At 36.3% G+C, this 21,305-nt stretch overlaps 1 protein-coding gene across 1 annotated transcript in view; it reads left to right on the forward strand.

The window, feature by feature from the left end:
• The window catches only part of mtor (mechanistic target of rapamycin kinase), a 222,836-nt gene that overhangs the window by 25,829 nt on the left and 175,702 nt on the right, over positions 1–21,305 (forward strand). The window contains exons 3-12 of the mRNA XM_084388404.1: positions 903–1,011; positions 1,200–1,432; positions 5,935–6,135; positions 6,237–6,371; positions 6,877–7,152; positions 13,882–13,990; positions 14,199–14,382; positions 15,106–15,234; positions 16,590–16,834; positions 19,358–19,573. Of these exons, the coding sequence (XP_084244530.1) occupies positions 903–1,011; positions 1,200–1,432; positions 5,935–6,135; positions 6,237–6,371; positions 6,877–7,152; positions 13,882–13,990; positions 14,199–14,382; positions 15,106–15,234; positions 16,590–16,834; positions 19,358–19,573 (1,837 nt within the window). The remainder of the gene's footprint in view (positions 1–902; positions 1,012–1,199; positions 1,433–5,934; positions 6,136–6,236; positions 6,372–6,876; positions 7,153–13,881; positions 13,991–14,198; positions 14,383–15,105; positions 15,235–16,589; positions 16,835–19,357; positions 19,574–21,305) is intronic.

Here is a 21,305-nt window from a genome sequence, read left to right on the forward strand (position 1 = left end):
ACCTCAAACAGAAAGCACAAAGCCTGTCTTTAAATTTAATTTCGTTTTGTATTAATTGTATCTTAATTTTAATCAATGTTTCATCAACCAATTGTCTGGATTTAATAAATAAGAAGTAAATATATTAGAAAATAGATAATCACGACACGGAGGCGCTGGCGCGTGAACTGGAGCTGGTCTCATAAATTAACTGAAACTCAGCGTATAAGGTAGCCTACTTGCCTCACAGACCTGAGACATATATAGAAAGCTTGAAATGTCTACTTTTAAACAGAACAATTCAAAACGAAAGAAAACAGACTGTTCTCTGCTTAATGTAATCCGTATGAAATGTGCATTTCTCTCTGGCGTGTTCACTACTGCGAAGATCGCGAGTCAGCATCGTCAACTTCATCTTTCCAGCCGACATTGACATAAAAAAAACTGGTTTATTAGTAAACAATTAAAATGTCTCCTGCTATATTTTACATATTCATAATCATTAATTTGGCCGGTTCGTTGTGACAGCTTTTAGGTGCTTTATTGGCAGCGCCACCCTTACATGTTACATGAACGCATCAGCACCAAAAACATGGAGATTTTTTTTCTTTTGGGGGGCATTTTGTTTGTGTTCAGGCTTTCTCAGGCGCGATGTTATGAGGACACTGCTATTAAAGTTGCGAGGAGGCCTACACATTGGATTCACGTTTATTATTATATTTAAAAAATACCCCAGTTTTTATGCCGGTCGTATCATTTTATTTTGTTGTATTTATCCGCCACACCTTAAAGGCCGGTCCGTGAAAATATTGTCTGATATTAAACCGGTCCGTGGCGCAAAAAAGGTTGGGGACCGCTGCTTTAAAGCATACAAATATTGGGAAAAGTCATGTTTTGTGTTCTGTTTTTGCTTCTGACTCAAGCTGAGCCAAGACGAAGCCACTACTTTCTATGATGAGCTGAACCACCACATATTCGAGTTGGTTTCCAGCTCAGATGTGAATGAGAAAAAAGGCGGTATCCTTGCCATAGGTGAGTATGAATCAAATGAAAATCACTCTACTTCATATTTTTTATTTTTAATAAAATAATGGAACATGTAAATTCATGTTACCTTATGTTTCCATTTTGCCAGATCAAACTAATTTTGCTTTGAAAGTGACTCACCATTGCATTGCTTGGTTTGAAGTGATGTTATTGTGTAATGGCTTTCTCTACAGTGAGTTTGATTGGTGTGGAGGGGGGAAATGCCACCCGTATCAGCCGATTTGCGAACTACCTACGGAATCTGCTTCCCTCCAGTGACTCAGTGGTCATGGAGATGGCCTCTAAGGCCATGGGTCACCTGTCCATGGCGGGAGACACCTTCACTGCAGAGTATGTGGAGTTTGAGGTGAAGAGAGCTCTCGAATGGCTGGGAGCTGACAGGAATGAAGGAAGACGGCATGCAGCGGTGCGTAGAGACACTTAACTGCATCATATTATATAGTCACAGTTAGTGTTGTCACGGTACCAAAATTTCAGTATTCGGTACCAATACCAGTGAAAATCCACGGTTCTCGGTACCAATTTCGGTGCCAAAGCTTAATTTACATTAAATTTACATATATTAAAGTGTATATCACGGTTACAAAGATGGAAACTGTAGTATTAAAAACACTTTACAATAAGATTCCATTTGTTAGATAACATTAGATAAAATGACCTAACAATAAACAATAGTTATATACTGTCGCAATTATTCTCCTTGGGGTTAATTTAAAAATAAATTTTTAAAATCAAAAGTTAACATTATTTCTGTTAACATTATTTAATGCACAATGAATGAAGTGAACAAACATGACCAATCAAGTGTTTGTATTAAATAACATTCACAAACATTAATTAATGTTGTAAAAATATATTGTTCACTCAATGTGTTGATGCTAGATAACGCATTAAGTAATGTTAATGAATGGTATCTTATTGTAGTGTTACCAAACTATACAGGAGATAAAGCGTGTTTTATTTGACTTGATTGTACTTTTATTTAATCCAAAACTGCATTCATATTTCATTTTAAAAGGGCTTTTTAAACCTGCTAAGAGTTATCCAGCCAAGAATAAGCCTAGAACTGCTTTTCTGACGGACTGATATTAATGACAGCTTTTTATTTCTCATCTCCATAAATATATCTAATAGTAAAGCTAATGCAAGGGCTAGAAATAAATGTATTATTTGCTGATACTTCCTCGTCATCATGGAGAGCGCAATTCGCACCGCTTTCTCCTTTCCACAAGTGCTTGCTCTCCCGTGACGTCTGTCGTTGCTATGCAACCATGAACATAGGCGCGCCTGGAAAAACGAGTTTTTTTTAAATAACGACATTTTAAATAACGAATCTGCACGCGTAAAAAACGCGCTATGTGAACGGCCCCTTATGGCAACGTGATATTTTCACAGCTTTCTTTATTATTTTCTCTTAATATTTCATATAACTGAGTAATCCATCCTTTATTGTTGCAGTTTTGTAATGTCAGCTGTTCTAATGTTGACATTGGGGGTATTTTACCCAAATTCTTTGAATAGGAGAAAATAAAACTTCTAAGTTGCAAATATTTAAAAAAATGTTTCTGGGGTATGTGAAATTTTGCTACAAGTTTATCAAATGACATCAAGATGCAACGTGATATTAGCCTAATCCAAAATATTTCCATATGTGTCTCTTTCCTCCTTAACAAGTGGATTTACAGCCATCACATCAGCAGCACCGCCGGTCGCCGGTCTCAGCGCTTTTATGAAGAGGACGCAACTTACTGCACACGCTTCGGGCATGCACGCGCATCAAGTACCGGGTTTGAGAAAACCTGGTACCGTGACGTTTAAAAAAAAAAATGTACCGAAGTACCGGGTCTTTGACAACACTAGTCACAGTGAATTGCAGTCTGTTTGAAGCTCTTAACATTGTAGACCCTGACATATGAAAAAAAAAAAAATGGAACCTTTATTGAACCTTAAGATAAAATATATATAAAAATAAGTGATTTTTGTTGAGTTTCATAATTTATATATTGTTTGCAGATCTTTTCTGAAGTTACTAGCCACTCAGCATTTTCACTGGCCACAATTTTGGCATCCATACCATAGGGAAAAACCATGGGGCCATATACAGGGTATTTCCTGGCTCAAAATGAGGCGGAGGTGGTAAAATCGTGATCATGTTTTTTAATAGTAAGATAATTAAATGTGTATTTTTCGTAGACCATCATATAGCCTACTGTGTTTCCCACAGTATTTTTGTGGGTGGAGTTTGGTACCTCTAGGGGGGTCTGGGGGCATGCCCCCCCCGTAAGAAAATTTAGTACGTTTTAAAGATAAATTCATTAATCTGGTGCACTGAGTTACCAGAATCCGCTGTTACAAATAAATAATCAAACCGCTCAAAATATGATATTCTTTGATTTACATATCTGCATCTGATCATCACATTACAATTATTCAAATTTTCAGTGTTAAGCATGATGACATGGTAACATATCACACTGTCAGGCTGCTTTAAAATTAACAATTATTTTAAATAAAAGTTCTTCTTTTGACAAAATTACATTTCCTTAATAACCTAAACAGAGGCTTTACTCCCTTAAAACTTAAATTGTCAGTGTTTCATTACATCACTGTTGGAAAACACTCTTATGAGAATAATTTTTTTTACCTTTATAAAGGGCCTTCCCTAATTTTATTAAATGTATGCTCCATCTTTCATTTCAAATTCTTCAATTTGATCAATACATTCAATTAGAATAATAAGACATTACAGGCTGTTAACAATTAAAACGTTGGGAAACACGGTAAGACATTTATATTATTATCAACTGTAGGCTATCAGTCGCCACTTACATTAAATTCAATTAAATCAGAATCATCCTCGTGTTTTTCGGTGATTTCCTTGATTGGTTTTCCCTGAGAATTACGTTGTTGAAAACAAAAGTAAAAGAGTGACGCACGTTCATGGCGTTTTACCGTGATGAGAGTTCCGTGTCTTTATTAAACTCAACACATTATAATGATTTATCTGTCATCCACCCTCGGTTAATTGGAATGTTATGTTTTTATTACTTGGCCCGGCCGACCGGTGAATTATGATCCGCGCAGCACTATCGGCAAACCGGTTTGAGAATGGACACAGGCCGGGAACCCGCAACAGAACGCTCACGGTGGAAAAGGTGTATCTGAGCATGTGACTTGAGGCGGCACAAAATTCGACGGAGGCGGCACAAAATTTGACGGAAGCGGCCGCCTTGTAATTCTCTATGCAGGAAAAACCCTATAGATATTTTTTAGATTATCCAAATTATAATTTAGCAGCAGATATATTAGGCTGCTGTCACTTTAAGACCTGACACACGGATGTATTAGACTGTTACATATGCATTTTATTTCTCAACTGTTTACGTTCATTCAAAACAGAAGTGACTGTGTTTAAGTGAATACTTACCAAGACCAGCATTTTTTTACATTATTTTGTGTATATTTGACTAAGCACAATAAGCAGCGAAATAATACTCAATTTAGTACTGAGAGACGGCTTTATGTGTGAGCCCAAAATATGCTAAATTGAGCAAAATTATATACAATGCGCGCAATCCCTCACCAAAATTCAAGCCCTGTAACACCAACAATATTAATCTGGAGCAAATGAAAAGAGTGAGTGAGGGGAAGCAGGTTTGTGTGTAACTCGCTGTCAGAGAGATGAGAGAGAGAGAAAGCGCAGCTGGTATCTATTCTGCGGAAAATAAGTATTGGAATCGTTTCAGATATTTCAGTATTGATTTTTTTTTTTTTTTTTTACAACACTACATTGCACTTAGTTTTATATTTCAGATGCCTTTTTAAAAGACTATAATTGAGAAATGTATATATTATATATATATTCTACCAGCCAATACGATATTCTACCATGGCTAATACGAGTGACTATGTTACATCCCACTGCTCAAATCCACCTGCATTTAGCGGGTTGGCTGGTGTTAATGTCAAGCCCTGATGGAAAAAAACAAAAAACAAAACAACCCGAGGTCCAAACTGAGCAAAACTGAAAAAAAATAGGAGATTTGGTGATGTTACCGATATTTATATTGCCAAAAATAAGATTAAATTCTGATCGCTTGTAATGTAAAACAATGAGATCTTTATAATAGTATAGCAGACAACATAAAATGCAGACATATCAGTTGTCACTCTTATTTCTTGTAATAATTTGTCTTAATAAGATGATATTTAAATGCTTAGTTTTATGATTAAAGCTATGTAGTTTTTATTGTGAGGGGGCAAACATATAATGCAATGCAATACAACAATGATTTAGAGATGCACAAACAAATGTTACTCAAAAGCTTGATCTTTCATAATTGATACTCACATTTTACATGATTTAAAAAAAAAAGTATTTTATAGATAGTCAAGTAAACTTAAGTTGGATCAGATTATTGTGTGCATCTTAAAATGTAACAATAAAAAGTTATTCTTACGTAAACTTTATAAATATCAGTAAAGATTTCACAGCAAAAAGACGTCTGTACCACAACCTGAAGTGGGTCATTTTAAAATTATACTAAAAGTTTACTTTTAACTTGCTAAAAATGATAAACTACCACATCAGACAACAGAAGGCATATAGTAGATAATTGTGGTCAACACTTTTTCAGCAGCTTTGATCATGTTGATAATTTATAGGCCATAGAAATTTCCGGATCAAATATGATACAGCAGACTAAAAGTAGCATTTTTCCTAGGATTATTTTAAATTAATGCCACGGATATGTTGCGATACAAACTTTATATCAGAATCTCTTCAACTTTGTTGGTTATTTTAGCTTCTTGAATAGTACTAGTCTTAGTCTATGTGATCTCATTGCTCTCCTCAGTGACCACTGTGTGACTCCACTGACCCCACTTGGCACTGTGTTTTTGTTTCAGGTGCTGGTTTTGCGAGAGCTCGCCGTTAGCGCACCTACATTCTTCTTCCAGCAGGTGCAACCGTTCTTTGATAACATTTTCTATGCTGTGTGGGACTCGAAACAGGCCATTCGTGAGGGTGCAGTATCTGCACTCAGAGCCTGTCTGATCCTCACCACACAGAGAGAGACCAAAGAGATGCAGAAACCACAGTGGTACAAGGTCAGAATCAACACAGCTTTAACTGTTTTCAGATATGTTTGCATGAATGCTATGGGTATATGGGCACTCACACATTCTATGTATTTTGTTGTCATTAACAGCAAACATTTGAGGAAGCCGAGAAGGGTTTTGATGAAACTCTGGCTAAAGAGAAAGGCATGAATAAGGATGACCGTGTGCATGGAGCTCTACTCATTCTCAATGAACTAGTGCGAATAAGCAGTATGGAGGGAGAGGTATGACACTGAACATGCTACGGGCAGCATGACACATGATTACATGATTACCTCACGTTACTCTGCCTTACTAAAGCTTATTTACTGTTTCTTTTTATTTTCTTTGTTCTATTTTATTGGTTCTTTTTCTTATTGTTTTGCTTATTTTTATTGTACATTTGTTAATTTCTTATTTTTTCTTTGTTCTATTTGGTTCTTTCATTTGTTCTTTCTCTTGTTTTGTCTTTTACTTTTTCTTTGTTCTTTCTTTCGTGCTCTTTTGTTATCTTTGTTGTCTTTTGCCATTTTCAGTCGTTCATTTGCTTGGTCTTGTTTTCCTTTTGCATGTTCGTTTCTGTAACTTTTGTTTCACAATTTTTGCTTGCTTTGTTTATTTTTGTTTGTTTCTTTGTATTTTAAATTTTGTTTGATCTTTCACTCATTTGGCATAATTCATTGCTTCAGTGTTATTTCAGTTACTTCAGTACTTATTTGATTAATGATTTTGGTTCTTTTATTCCTGAAGCGTATGAGAGAAGAGATGGAGGAGATCACGCAGCAGCAGATGGTTCATGATAAGTACTGTAAGGAGTTGATGGGTTTCAGCACTAAGCCTCGGCACATCACACCCTTCACCAGCTTTCAGTCAGTGCAGCCACAGCAGTCCAATGCTCTGCTGGGGCTGCTGGGATATAGCACACCACAAGGCTTTCTAAGTTTTGGAGCTGCACCTGTTCCCTCTAAAAGCACGCTGGTGGAGAGCCGGTACTGCAGAGAACTGATGGAGGAGCGTTTTGACCAGGTGATTGTATTTATTACTGTAGTGAAGAGGAAATTTATGTTTTGGAAAAGACTAGCATTTTTATCTGTTTTCTTTCTTTTTGAGTCAGTCTACCATTTAGGGTACGTTATATGTGCATTGAAGAAAATATATTTTTTAGGGCTGTCGTTAACGCGTTAACACATGTGATTATTTTTTTCCAATTTAACGCGTTAAAATATTTTACGCAATTAACGCAGCATCCGTAAATTTTTGTCATCCTTTGGGTAGCTTTAAATGATATGATCCCGCTCTTATTCTTATTCATAAATGCTTTTAAACCATTCAAGCGCGACAAGACAAAAGAGAACACGCTGCCTGTGAATGTCCTGTTTGTGACACACACAAGACGTACAGAAAGACACGCGCCAGTATCGTGCGCACAGACAGCACGCCAGAATAGTTCTTTTTCGTGCTTGAACGAACAATAACACACACAATTATGCCCAAATATCAGTTTTGTAACATAAGAGCAGTCTTAAATTAGTTAAATAAAGTCTTAAATGAACGTAAAGAGTTGTGAGAGAATGAGACATGTGTGAGATCCGCGTGGTGTGCAGCAGTGGCTGGTTTTAAAGGGACAGCAGCCAATAAAGCTTTCTGTCAGTAAAGTTAATCAAAGAACAACGGGAACAGAGAAACTTACTCACTGCTCTTGACTAAAGAACTTTTGTAGCTTTAATCAGAGGTGTAAAGTCCAGGGGTCAGAAAGTAAAAGTCCTGCCATATGTTTATTCCACCCATGAACTCAGCTGATCTCCTAAAAACTGTGCTAATTAGCAAATCCAGGTGATTGGAACAAAATACTGAGGAGGACTTTTACTTTCTGAACCTGGACTTTACACCTCTGGCTTTAATAAGGATTAGTCAATATTTAATTTATAATTTATGCAGTGCAGACTGTTTGAACTTTATTCAACTTCTGTATATTTCATACCTGTTAGACACGAAGGGCACGGGTAAATATGACATTTATTATGGGTTTATGTGAGGATTGTTTGAAGTTCACTTAAATTAAAAGTTCTTATATTTTTTTAAGCCTAATAAATGTAAAAAAAAATATAGCTTTCAATTATACTGTAATGTTGGATGGCAATAATTAATGTTTAAAATTGGAGGAAATTTTTTTTTTATCCAGACATCAATAGCTGTATTAGTATCAGTGATACTGTTTTTGATTCATAAAAAGATGCCATTAAACAAGTATTTAAAATATACTGTCTTTATGTTAAAGATTAACTGTGAAATTATTACATTATAAAATATATGAACTAATATAAACCTTTAAAAACTTAAGTGTTTTTAATTGAGATTAATCATGATTAATCACAGAATTTTTTTTTATTAATCGAGTTACATTTTTTAATCGATTGACAGCACACATTTTTTTCTAACTGAAAAAAAAAAAAAATCACATTTTTGTCAGGTTTACTAGAAGGAAGCACTTAAGAGCAGACAGATGTTTAATTAGACTTTATTTAATAAGTAACGTTCAAAATTTAAATGGCGTGAGCCTCCTGGTTCTGGGCCAATTCAAGTAGAGAAGTCAGAAGAGTAGTCAGTCAGGTGAGGGTCAAACCAGTTAACCTGTCAAAACAGTGACCAAGTCCAAGTTGTCAGTGAGAGAGAGGAGGTCAAAAAGGCAAACAGATCATATCCGGAGATGATAATACAGTCAGGATCATGGTCAAGGACAAGTCCTGACAGATTTATCATTTAAGGCAGGGGTCTTCAACGTTTTTCAGGGCAAGGACCCCTTAAGGCTTGTATTTTTATACAAACTGAATATTTTAGAAGTGAAATCTGGAAGGCGAATATGGATTATTGAATTTTTAATCATGAAAATGTGTGAAACGTTTTGAATTGAAATATTCACAGCTTAAATGTACAACTATGTTGAATTTCAGACCCTAAAAATCCAAGCCTTGAAAATACAATGCATTAAAATTCAAGCGGTTAATGCAAGCGATTGTTTTTTAAGTTAGTGCAATTCAACATAATCTTTCTTCCATATGGTTCTCTAGTAAAGTGCAGATGTAATGCGTAAGCAATGGCTCCACCATAACAAGAATAGCAATGTACAGAGACATCTAAGATTATTTAAGATTAGTCATTACTTTGACATTACTTTTTTAACTGTAATGGAATATCAAAAATATTTTTCTATTTATCTGTTTGTCTGCAATTACATTCCTCGTATCTATTTTGACATGCCATATTTTTGTCCCGTGACAGTTATCACTGTCAATTACAATTTCAAGAGTGAATCATGCATTTATATGTAGATGTCACTTCCGAAATTTTGCAGCGTGTAATTTGGCCAGTGGTCCTCTTAGCAGCATGAAAAACAAAATTTGTATTCAATGGATTTTATATATATATATATACTAGGGCTGGGAATCGATAAAAAATAAAAATGAATTGCACAATTTGCTGTAATTAATTGCAATTAATTGCATTTCCCCCAAGCTTGTAATCATCAATATTTAAACTTAGAATCACCTAATTAAATTAAACAACACAGGGAAAAAAAGGAACAGAAAATAGCCCTATATTAAAATAATATTAAACATCAATATATCAATATATATAAATATATAAATATAAATAAATATAAATATATATATATATATATATATTCTTTATAGATAAAGAATAATATTTCTTTTTCAATAATCAATCAACATAATCAATTTAACTGATTTTTATTTTATTTGTAATTTTTTTTATACTAATTATCAAAATAAAATATAGTCCTACAAAGCTATTATTACCAGAGCATGTGATCAGAGCAGGTAATTTTACCATTGTTGCCCAGCATGACTATACCAGCTCAGTAGGGCTATTGCAAACAGAAGTCTACTGTTATTTGAGCGGACTTTGCTTTTCCAGTGCGTGATCGGTACATGATTGGAGCGTTTGGACCGTTAAAGGGATAGTTCACCCAAAAATGAAAATTCTGTCATCATTTACTCACCCTCAAGTTGTTTCAAACCTGTAAGAATTTCTTTTTTCTGCTGAACACAAAATAAGATATTTTGAAAAATGTCTGTAGCCAAACAGTTGATGGACCCCATTGACTTCCATAGTATTTTTTTTTCCTACTATGGAAGTCAATGGGGTCCATCAACTGTTTGGTTACAGACATTTTTCAAAATATCTTCTTTTGTGTTCAGCAGAAAAAAATTCATTCTTATAGGTTTGAAACAACTTGAGGGTGAATAAATGATGACAGAAATTTCATTTTTGGGTGAACTATCCCTTTAACGACAGAGCAGAACACGCAGCGCAAACACGGAGCGGAACATTGAGCAGAGAGCGCAGCAGCGCGCCGACACACACACACACACAAGGAGCGGAAAAGACCCGCTCATGAAAGCTGCGTGTTAATTCCCCCAGCCCTAATATATAACTACCGTTCAAAAGTTTGGGGTCGTAAGATTTTTTTTATGTTTTTAAAAGAAGTATCTTCTGCTCACCAAGGCTGCATTTATTTGATAAAAAAACAATAAAAAAAAAACAGTAATATTGTGAAATATTATGACTATTTAAAATGACTGTTTTCTATTTTAATATATTTTAAACTGTAATTTATTCCTGTGATCAAAGCTGAATTTTCAGCATCATTACTCCAGTCTTCAGTGTCACATGATCCTTCAGAAATCATTCTAATATGATGATTAATGCTCAAGAAACATTTATGATTATTATCAATGTTGAAAACAGTTATTTACATTTTTATTTCATGATGCTATGATGATTGCTATGATGCTATGAAAGTTCAAAAGAACAGCATTTATCTGAAATCTAAAGCTTTTGTAACATTAAACACTACCGTTCAAAAGTTTGGGGTCAGTAAGATTTTTATTTTGGGGGGAAAGAAATAAAATAAATCAATACTTTTATTCATCAAGGATGAGTTAAACTGATCAAAAGTTACAGTAAAGACATTTTATAATGTTAGAAAATATTCTATTTTAAATAAATGCAGTTCTTTTGAAAATTGTACACAACTATTTTCAAAATTGATAATAATAATGAATGTTTCTTGAGCATCTAATCATCATATTAGAATGATTTCTCTCTAGGATCATGTGACACTGAAGACTGGAGTAATGATGCTGAAAATTCAGCTTTGATCACAGAAATAAATTACAGTTTAAAATATATTAAAATAGAAAACAGTCATTTTAAATTGTCATATTTCACAATATTACTGTTGTTTTTTTTGTTGTTTTTTTATCAAATAAATGCAGCCTTGGTGAGCAGAAGATACTTCTTTTAAAAACATTAAAAAAATCTTACTGACCCCAAACTTTTGAACGGTAGTGTGTGTGTGTGTGTGTATATATATATATATATATATATATATATATATATACACACACACACACAGTGAGGAAAATAAGTATTTGAACACCCTGCTATTTTGCTAGTTCTCCCACTTAGAAATCATGGAGGGGTCTGAAATTGTCATCGTAGGTGCATGTCCACTGTGAGAGACATAATCTAAAAAAAAAAAAATCCAGAAATCACAATGTATGATTTTTTAAAACTATTTATTTGTATGATACAACTGCAAATAAGTATTTGAACACCTGAGAAAATCAATGTTAATATTTGGTACAGTAGCCTTTGTTTGCAATTACAGAGGTCAAACGTTTCCTGTAGTTTTTCACCAGGTTTGCACACACTGCAGGAGGGATTTTGGCCCACTCCTCCACACAGATCTTCTCTAGATCAGTCAGGTTTCTGGGCTGTCGCTGAGAAACACGGAGTTTGAGCTCCCTCCAAAGATTCTCTATTGGGTTTAGGTCTGGAGACTGGCTAGGCCACGCCAGAACCTTGATATGCTTCTTACAGAGCCACTCCTTGGATATCCTGGCTGTGTGCTTCGGGTCATTGTCATGTTGGAAGACCCAGCCTCGACCCATATTCAATGCTCTAACTGAGGGAAGGAGGTTGTTCCCCAAAATCTCGCAATACATGGCCCCAGTCATCCTCTCCTTAATACAGTGCAGTCGCCCTGTCCCATGTGCAGAAACCCCCCCCCAAAGCATGATGCTACCACCTCCATGCTTCACAGTAGGGATGGTGTTCTTACCATACTCATCATTCTTCTTCCTCCAAACACGTTTAGTGGAATTATGACCAAAAAGTTCTATTTTGGTCTCATCTGACCACATGACTTTCTCCCATGACTCCTCTGGATCATCCAAATGGTCATTGGCAAACTTAAGACGGGCCTTGACATGTGCTGGTTTAAGCAGGGGAACCTTCCGTGCCATGCATGATTTCAAACCATGACGTCTTAGTGTATTACCAACAGTAACCTTGGAAACGGTGGTCCCAGCTCTTTTCAGGTCATTGACCAGCTCCTCCCGTGTAGTTCTGGGCTGATTTCTCACCTTTCTTAGGATCATTGAGACCCCACGAGGTGAGATCTTGCATGGAGCCCCAGTCCGAGGGAGATTGACAGTCATGTTTAGCTTCTTCCATTTTCTAATGATTGCTCCAACAGTGGACCTTTTTTCACCAAGCTGCTTGGCAATTTCCCTGTAGCCCTTTCCAGCCTTGTGGAGGTGTACAATTTTGTCTCTAGTGTCTTTGGACAGCTCTTTGGTCTTGGCCATGTTAGTAGTTGGATTCTTACTGATTGTATGGGGTGGACAGGTGTCTTTATGCAGCTAACGACCTCAAACAGGTGCATCTAATTTAGGATAATAAATGGAGTGGAGGTGGACATTTTAAAGGCAGACTAACAGGTCTTTGAGGGTCAGAATTCTAGCTGATAGACAGGTGTTCAAATACTTATTTGCAGCTGTATCATACAAATAAATAGTTAAAAAATCATATATTGTGATTTCTGGATTTTTTTTTTTTAGATTATGTCTCTCACAGTGGACATGCACCTACGATGACAATTTCAGACCCCCTCCATGATTTCCAAGTGGGAGAACTTGCAAAATAGCAGGGTGTTCAAATACTTATTTTCCTCACTGTGTATATATATATATATATATATATATATATATATAACATATAATATATAGCCTCGAAAGCGCGCAAAGACCATTTCAGTTTGTTTGAAATTTCTTTGATGTTCCTTAAATTGAAAGAAAAATTAAAGAAAAATACGTTTTGTTTTTTTTTATATTTGATTTACTTTAAATTTAAGAAAATATTACATTTTTCTTATGGCCAGAAAAGTTCTGTAAACTGTTACTAACCATTTGGTTACCAACCATTTTACTAACCCTTTGCAACAAAACCATGCAGCCATTATCATATGACGTTTTTCTTCCCACTGAGTGTAGCTGGCGCTATAATAAGCACATTTACATGTGTGGCAATGATTGGAGAAATGTATGGGCTAGAATCAATACCCTCAAATTAAATGGTCATATAGAATTCCTGAATTTTCTGAAAAACATACTTTTTCAAAAAAGGGTGATTGTCTAACTCACTTGGAAATCGGAATGTATTTAAAGATTAAAAGGTTTTCAAAAATGTTTGATTTATCAAATTTGTGCTAATATATGATTCAGAAATTATCTATATTGTCTAAATGGCCCATAACATCGGTGTTTCAGTTTCTGAACTTTTCGCATTTATAATAGAATTTTATGTTGCAATTATGTTTCTGAATAGTGTTATGAATGGAACAAACTGCACAAATGTTATGACATTATGGCTCTGCTGTTGTATCAGGTGTGCCGTTGGGTGCTGAAATACAGGACCAGTAAGAATCCACTAATCCAGATGACTATCCTAAACCTTCTGCCTCGACTCGCTGCCTTCCAGCCTCACATTTTTACTGGTAAACCACCAACTGATTTTTGATATCAATAATTAAATGTCTCTCTAATTCAGTGACACTTTATTTTTAACAAAGCTTAATTTTTTTCATTTATTGTGGTGCTACTGTGCATATTACAATAATACTTTTGTTTGGTTTTACTTTATGTATTTAGTCACTTTATGACTATATGTATTTTTTTATTCTATTCTTTTTCTTCTACCCTCAGATCAGTATTTGCAGGACACTATGGGGCACCTGCTGGGCTGCCTGAAAAAAGAAAAGGAACGGACGGCAGCGTTTCAAGCATTGGGTCTGCTGGTGGTGGCTGTGAGGGCCGAAATTCAGCCCTTCCTCACCAAGATCCTGGAGATTATTAAAGCTGCACTGCCACCTAAAGACTTTGCACACAAGTAAGAATCTGAAACCATCCAAATCCAAACTTTCTTTAGTGCACAGCTCAGATCCAAGCACTATCTAGAGGGCTAAAAAATGAAAGCAATAAGAGGGCATACAGTGATTATTAAGCAGATGAACCATTCAGCTTCAAATGATTTATTGTTTGTTTAAAGACTATGACAACGTTATGATCCATGCTAAATAAATTATTATTATTTATTTTTTCAGTTAATCCCATGCAATTGGCTGTTGATCAGTATCTTTCTTTTGTTCATGTACAGCATTTTCACTTGACAGCTTGTACCATAGACAAAAGTAATGAAGCCACTATCATAATGTTTAAACTGTAGAACATTCTCATTCTAGAGAGCATTTTGTATTTCCCTGGAAGCAAAAGACTGTACATTTTAACAAGTACAAAATCTGATAACATTTCGTTTCGTCAACTTCTAGGAGTACAACTTTTAGTAATATTAAGTTAGTAAGTTTGCTGTCCAATGTTTTATTAGTGCCGGGCAACATGATCAGAGTTCAATATAAAATTTAGCTCATATATGTTAAATCATGACTTTGAACCTACAAACACAATCACATTTTGATTCTTTCCAAATGTACTAGTGTTGTTATTGTTTCACTAAACATTTAAAGTTAGGAATTATATTACATTACAATTATATACATTGTAAATGTTCTTTTCTTTTCTTTTTCTCCCTCTGTCCTGTGTTGTAATCTTTTAGGAGGCAGAAGACTATGCAGGTGGATGCTACTGTGTTTACTTGTATAAGTATGCTGTCCAGAGCCATGGGGCCTAGCATCCAACAGGATGTCAAAGAACTTCTGGAGCCTATGTTAGCTGTTGGTCTCAGGTACTGTACCAGTCAAACTACTTTGAGTTAGTGTTTAAATCTAATTTTTTCTTAGTTATTATTAACTAATAATAAAACTACTAAACATAAATGCAGTTGATTGTGCAAAAGCTTTTTGCTTGGATTCTACATCAGAAGTCTGCTACCTGACCTGAGCCCGACGTGTCCCGAAAAATTCATGGCTTTCAGGCCGGGTTTGGGTTAATGTATCATGAATATCTTCGGCTTCGGGTCTGGTTTGGGTTTTTAACTAAGAAAAACTATATGTAGTTAAGGCTTGAGTATATATATATATTATTTATATATTAACAGAACTGTTTTTCGCGTGTGCTCTCGCGTGCTCTTTCAGTCACAACACAGCAGACGGCACTCAAACCTTAACTATGAGTGCGATAAGGCAAACAATTACTGAGGGAAAACGTATTACAGTGCCAAATGATGCAGGGAAAGCTGCACTGCAACGAATACTACTGAATAGGCCTAAATGGAAAAATATTTGGATAACAGGTGAGCCAGGGGATAGCACAAAATTATACATAAATCTCCAGAATTACTATGCAATAATGTGTGTGTGAAGTGAATGAGTGTAAACTAAGCACAGTGCAAATCAAAAAAGCTGCGTTACAGTCTCTGTGTCTCTCAGAAATCAGAGCTTTGTCAAGAGTAGGCCTACTATCAATAAAATACTGCATTATAAACATTTTCTACTATTTGATATGTATATTTAAATGTTTTAATCCTTGAGAGACGATATGATAGATTATATTATGATACACAAATGAGTGAAAACTCTATGAATGAAATGAGCATGCGCTTTTGTAAATCAAATAGCTTTGTTTCTCTCGCGTCTCTCAGAAATCGGCTTTGTCAAAAGGCTGCTATCAACTTAAACTACATCATACACATTTTCTACTATTTGATATGTGTATTTAAATGTTTAAAACATTGTATGATATGATAAATGAGTGCAAACTATATGCATGAAAGAAAACGCGATAGGTAGTAAAATAGCCGTGTTGCCGTCTCTGTGCGTCTCTCTGAATCATTCACATTTTCTACCACTTGATGTGTCTATTATGTTTTAAACCTTGTACGATATGATCTTGTCGTTTCAACCAATAAAAGCTCAGCGGTTACATGTAGTCTAGGTCTTACAAAGCTGTCTTGGCTTACATCTCTACAGCGAGATTTCGGGTTCGGTCTTAAACTTTAACACTACTGTTCAGGTTTGGGTCGGTCACACGGGTTCGGGCTTCAGTTTAAAGCCTGTGCAGACCTCTCTATTCTACATGCCAGAAGATTCAGACATCATTTCCTGTGTCATCTGTCTGATTCTCTCCCTCTCTTCTCTTTAGTCCTGCTCTCACCGCAGTGCTTTACGACCTGAGCAGGCAGATCCCACAGCTGAAGAAGGACATTCAGGACGGTCTGCTAAAGATGCTTTCACTTGTGCTCATGCATAAGCCTCTGCGTCATCCAGGTATGCCCAAGGGCCTGGCATACCAGTTGGCATCACCCAGCCTGACCAACATCCCTGAGGCTAGCGATGTGGGCAGCATCACCCTGGCACTGCGTACTCTCGGCAGCTTTGAATTTGAAGGTACAGGATACTTTAGATGACACTTTAGGTTAAAATGCCATTTTATTTTCAGTTTATTAATAAATTATGAATTTTTTTTTGCAAAGATCTACTTTTAATTATGTTCTTTCATGAATAGTGTCTTAAAAGGCACCTATTGGACAAGGGTAGAAATGTCCAATCCTCTTTCTGCTGGCCAATGTCCTGCAAAGTTTTACTACAACCTGCCACACCAGCCTGGAAGTTTCTAGTAACCTGGACTATCACCTATTGTAGTCAAGTCACCTTTTTATTTAGCGCTTTATACAATACAGATTGTTGCAAAGCAGCTTTACAGTGATAACAGCAGCTCTAAGAGAAAATAGTGTCATTGTTCAGCTGAAGTCTATTCAGTGTTGATTCAGTTCCAGTGTAAAGATCATTAATTATTAAATTAGTTCATTATTAAGTAGTTCTGCAGAAAATAGTGATGTCATCATCCAGCTCAGTTCAGTTCTCTTCCAATAGTGTCGGTTCAGTCAAATCAATAATATTGTTGAATATTAAGTGACCCCAACTATACAGGCCAGAGGGGACAGTGGCAAGGAACCCAAATTCCATAAGGTGACAGAATGGGGAAAAAAACCTTGAGAGAACCAGACTCAGTCTGGGGGCCAGTTGTCATCTGGCCAAAGAACAAACACGGTGTGATTATGATTCAGGCTGCATCACACGTCAGAAATCAGATTGTGGATCGTAGCATTCAAATATTTCATCCAGTTCCTTTTTCTTGAAGATCGGATTCATCACGCCAGTATTGAGATGAAACTGGTCATAGGTCTGTGCAGAGGGCTTGTCTGCCTCTTGTATTGTGGTCTTTGCTAAGGATCTGTGCCAATGGCTGTCGTGTCGACGAGGCCTTCACAGGGGATTGTTTAGTTGACAGGATCTCATCTGATGTTCAGGGCTGCGTTGTGGTCGTGTCTAGGTGCAGGTCCACCATCTGATCTGGGTACAGAGCAGATACGGCTGACTACAGTAACCTCGGGATAAATAGAGAGACTAATATTAGCATAGATGCCATTCTTCTTATGTAACAAGTACATCGGGTGTTATGGGAAGTGTTCCCGGTTCCGGTTGGGTTGACCTAATTTATTCAGACCGGATGTCACCACTCTTTTCACACGAACAGCAACCAGAAGAAGACGGAAGAGGGAGAGCGCTAAAACAGTGCCCTTTAACTTCTGTGGCGGTCACACCTTTCGAATTTGGCTTGACCGAGAAAGGTGTAATTTTCAACCGGGAAAAGTTCCTTTGTTTGGAAGTTGACTCATTTGCGTGATCAGCATGGGCTGGCAGTTTTGTGTCCCTTTATAGTCTGATTAATATAACAAGCGTACAATGCATGCTACAAGGAGGAGCTATACACCAATGTTAAACTAAGATTATTTTGATAGGCAGCAAGATATAGATGAGGTTACAATAACTATTATTCTATCATAAGGCATGCCTAAAACAGTATACAATACTGTATTCAATTCTTCAGAACAATATACAATTATTAAGTGCAAAGGAGCAACCTGAAAAAATTATCATCCAATGATGATTTGATGGTCTGGATAGAACAGTTATTGCTATAAAGTATATACAAATTGTTTACTGCAAAATCAATGGTTTCAAAAAAAAAAAAATCTACACATAGACACTAATATTCCCTAAATTAGGAATATTCAAATGGCAGACTGCGATCCTGGTCCGGACCCTGGCTTGGTTCCAACCGGCCCGCGAGACTTAATGACAACTGTTGTACCATTTTACCGTTTCCAGTTAAAGTGAGCAGCACGTCAAAACAAAGGAGTGGTTCAAACCACAAGTGCTCAGGGTCCTTTATGGTAATTAACTTCCGGCGCTATATGCTCTAATACTTTTACCCAGAGGTAAAATCGCTTCATTCAAGCTCTTTCTGTTCCATGCATGTTGGTTTTCCTTGCTAAAGACACTAAAGCACCACGAAGAGCTGCAGATGACGTGGTTATTTTAACAACAGTATTAGAAACACAGTGATCAGTAAAATAGATGGATACTTTTGCTAAAACACTGCAGAAAACAACAATGCTGCAAATATAGTTATTTTATCTGGCATATATGACCAGGTTTGTGACAAGACGTTTTTTTCATCTAGATTTAGCATTATTAATCAGCATGTAAGAGCCTTAAAAACAAACACACACACACATGATTGCTATAATTGGGAAAATTATTTGTAGATGGCAGGGAAAGACAACAAAAACTTTTTTCTGCTCATGATGAGGGCATTTTGATTATGTACAATGTTTGTTTGTTTTTAGTAGATACTTATTTTAAGCAAAATATCCAGAGTTCAAGAGGAACAACTCTGAACCCTATACAGTATCTTTTCTGTCCCATGGCATTCTGCCTTACAATGTATCTAAATGTAAATAATAATTGCTTGATAAAACATCTGATCTAACCTTTTAATATTCATATCAAATTGGGCTCAACTGATCACAATGTTTTTTTCTTTCCTGTTTGGTTCATTTTTAGGTCACTCCTTGACCCAGTTTGTGCGCCACTGTGCTGACCACTTCCTGAACAGCGAGCACAAGGAGATCCGCATGGAGGCAGCACGTACCTGCTCACGTCTGCTCACCCCGTCCATTCACCTGATCAGCGGCCACGGACATGTGGTCAGTCAAACCGCTGTGCAGGTGGTGGCTGATGTTCTCAGCAAGTTACTGGTGGTTGGCATCACTGACCCAGGTGAGAGACACAGCTGTTTAAATGCATGTTAGCTTATAGATTATGTATATACACATTTCTGTGTGCAAGTACGTTTATACTCATACAAATGTAAATGTATATTAGGGGTGGGCGGTACACCGGTGTCATAGTCATCACCGGTGTGACATTGCGCCACGACATGGATTTTCTAATACCGTCAATACCGTAATAAATCAATTATGTTCCTTGAACGGCTGCATTTACATCAATAATATCTAATTCTAAATAATAGGGCTGACTTCTAATAGTCGAGGATTCGACGATTCGATTCGGAGAGGTCTGATTCGACTATGAACCTCAAACCTTTGGTTTGAAATGTGCTGGGGACAGAGACGCATTCGCATTTTCAGAAGGGCTGGGTACATTTTTATTTATTTTTTCGCTTTCGCGCAGGTCATGTTTTGAAAGACGATGTCCTGTAGCTTACTAATGTAAATAAATAAAAATGTATTCAAAAATCTGCTTCACATTTTCAGCAGGGCTGCGGAGCGGCTGTGGGTTGACTCCACACGGTTCTCATGTGCGTTAAAAAGCTTTACGTGGTTTAATGTAAACAACGATTACCAAATTTCCCTCTCATATTGCTCCTCATAACCACTGAAAATGGTAAAAAAAAATCGAACCCGGAGTCCAATTATTATGGACGTTATCTGATATTAAGCGTTTCTGCTTCACATTTTCAGCAGGGCTGCGGAGCGGCTGTGAGTTGACTCCACGCGGATCTCATGTGCGAGTTGACTCCAGGCGGTTCTCATGTGCGTTAAAAAGCTTTACGTGGTTTAATGTACCTAAACAACGATCACCAAATTTCTCTCTCATATTGCTCCTCATGTTTATGAAATATTATAATATATGTGTGATATATGTGTTTTAGCTCTTTTGTTTGAAATGGAAAAAATCTAGCTGCTATCTAAAAAAAAGAAAAAAAAAAAAGGTTCGACTATCAATCGACTACGGCAAAATCTAACGAATCAGATTCGACTATGAAAATCCTTAGTCGAAAACAGCCCTAGTTATTACACTGCTAATTTTTGTTTTGTTGTACACTGTTAAGTAATATCTTTAGGTTTTTTGCAAAATAAATGTTGAGAATGCATAATACTCTCCCATGTCTCTTTTTGATAAGGATACCTACCATTTACTTATTATATTATAAAAATATTAACTTTATTCACATACTAAAGAGAGACAGGACAGGCTACTCCTCCCAAAATGTACCAAAAAAAAGTTATACCGTGATATTATACCGTCACCGTTCAAAAGATGAAAAATACCGTGATATTAATTTTAGGTCATATCGCCCACCCCTAATGTATATGTCCATAAATTGAATGAAAGCGTGTTGCATAGTGGAGATTCTTAATAAATAGAAATACATAAGTTGAGTTTTAGCCAGTAAAGTTTAATGCATAGAATCTGGGGTTCTGTTAATAGTTTAAAAGTTCATCATTATGATTATTCGGTGTATTAGAATAGGTTAACATGCTTTAATATTCAAAAAACACATTGTTTTTCACATGTTGTACATTGTTGCAGTACCTCTATTCCCAGTCTGTCTGAAACACTTTGATTGAGTTCCAGTTTCTACAAAGCCCCTTTTTCCATAACACGAGCTTCAGCTTCCATGGCTTCTTAAGCAGTTGTAAACGGTTAACAGTTATTGTCGTCGGTTTTACCATATCAGTTCAAGCCCGAGTCAGATTCTGAAAAT

The sequence above is a fragment of the Rutilus rutilus genome (assembly GCF_951802725.1).
Source record: "Rutilus rutilus genome assembly, chromosome: 19".
Taxonomy (NCBI): Eukaryota; Metazoa; Chordata; class Actinopteri; order Cypriniformes; family Leuciscidae; genus Rutilus; species Rutilus rutilus.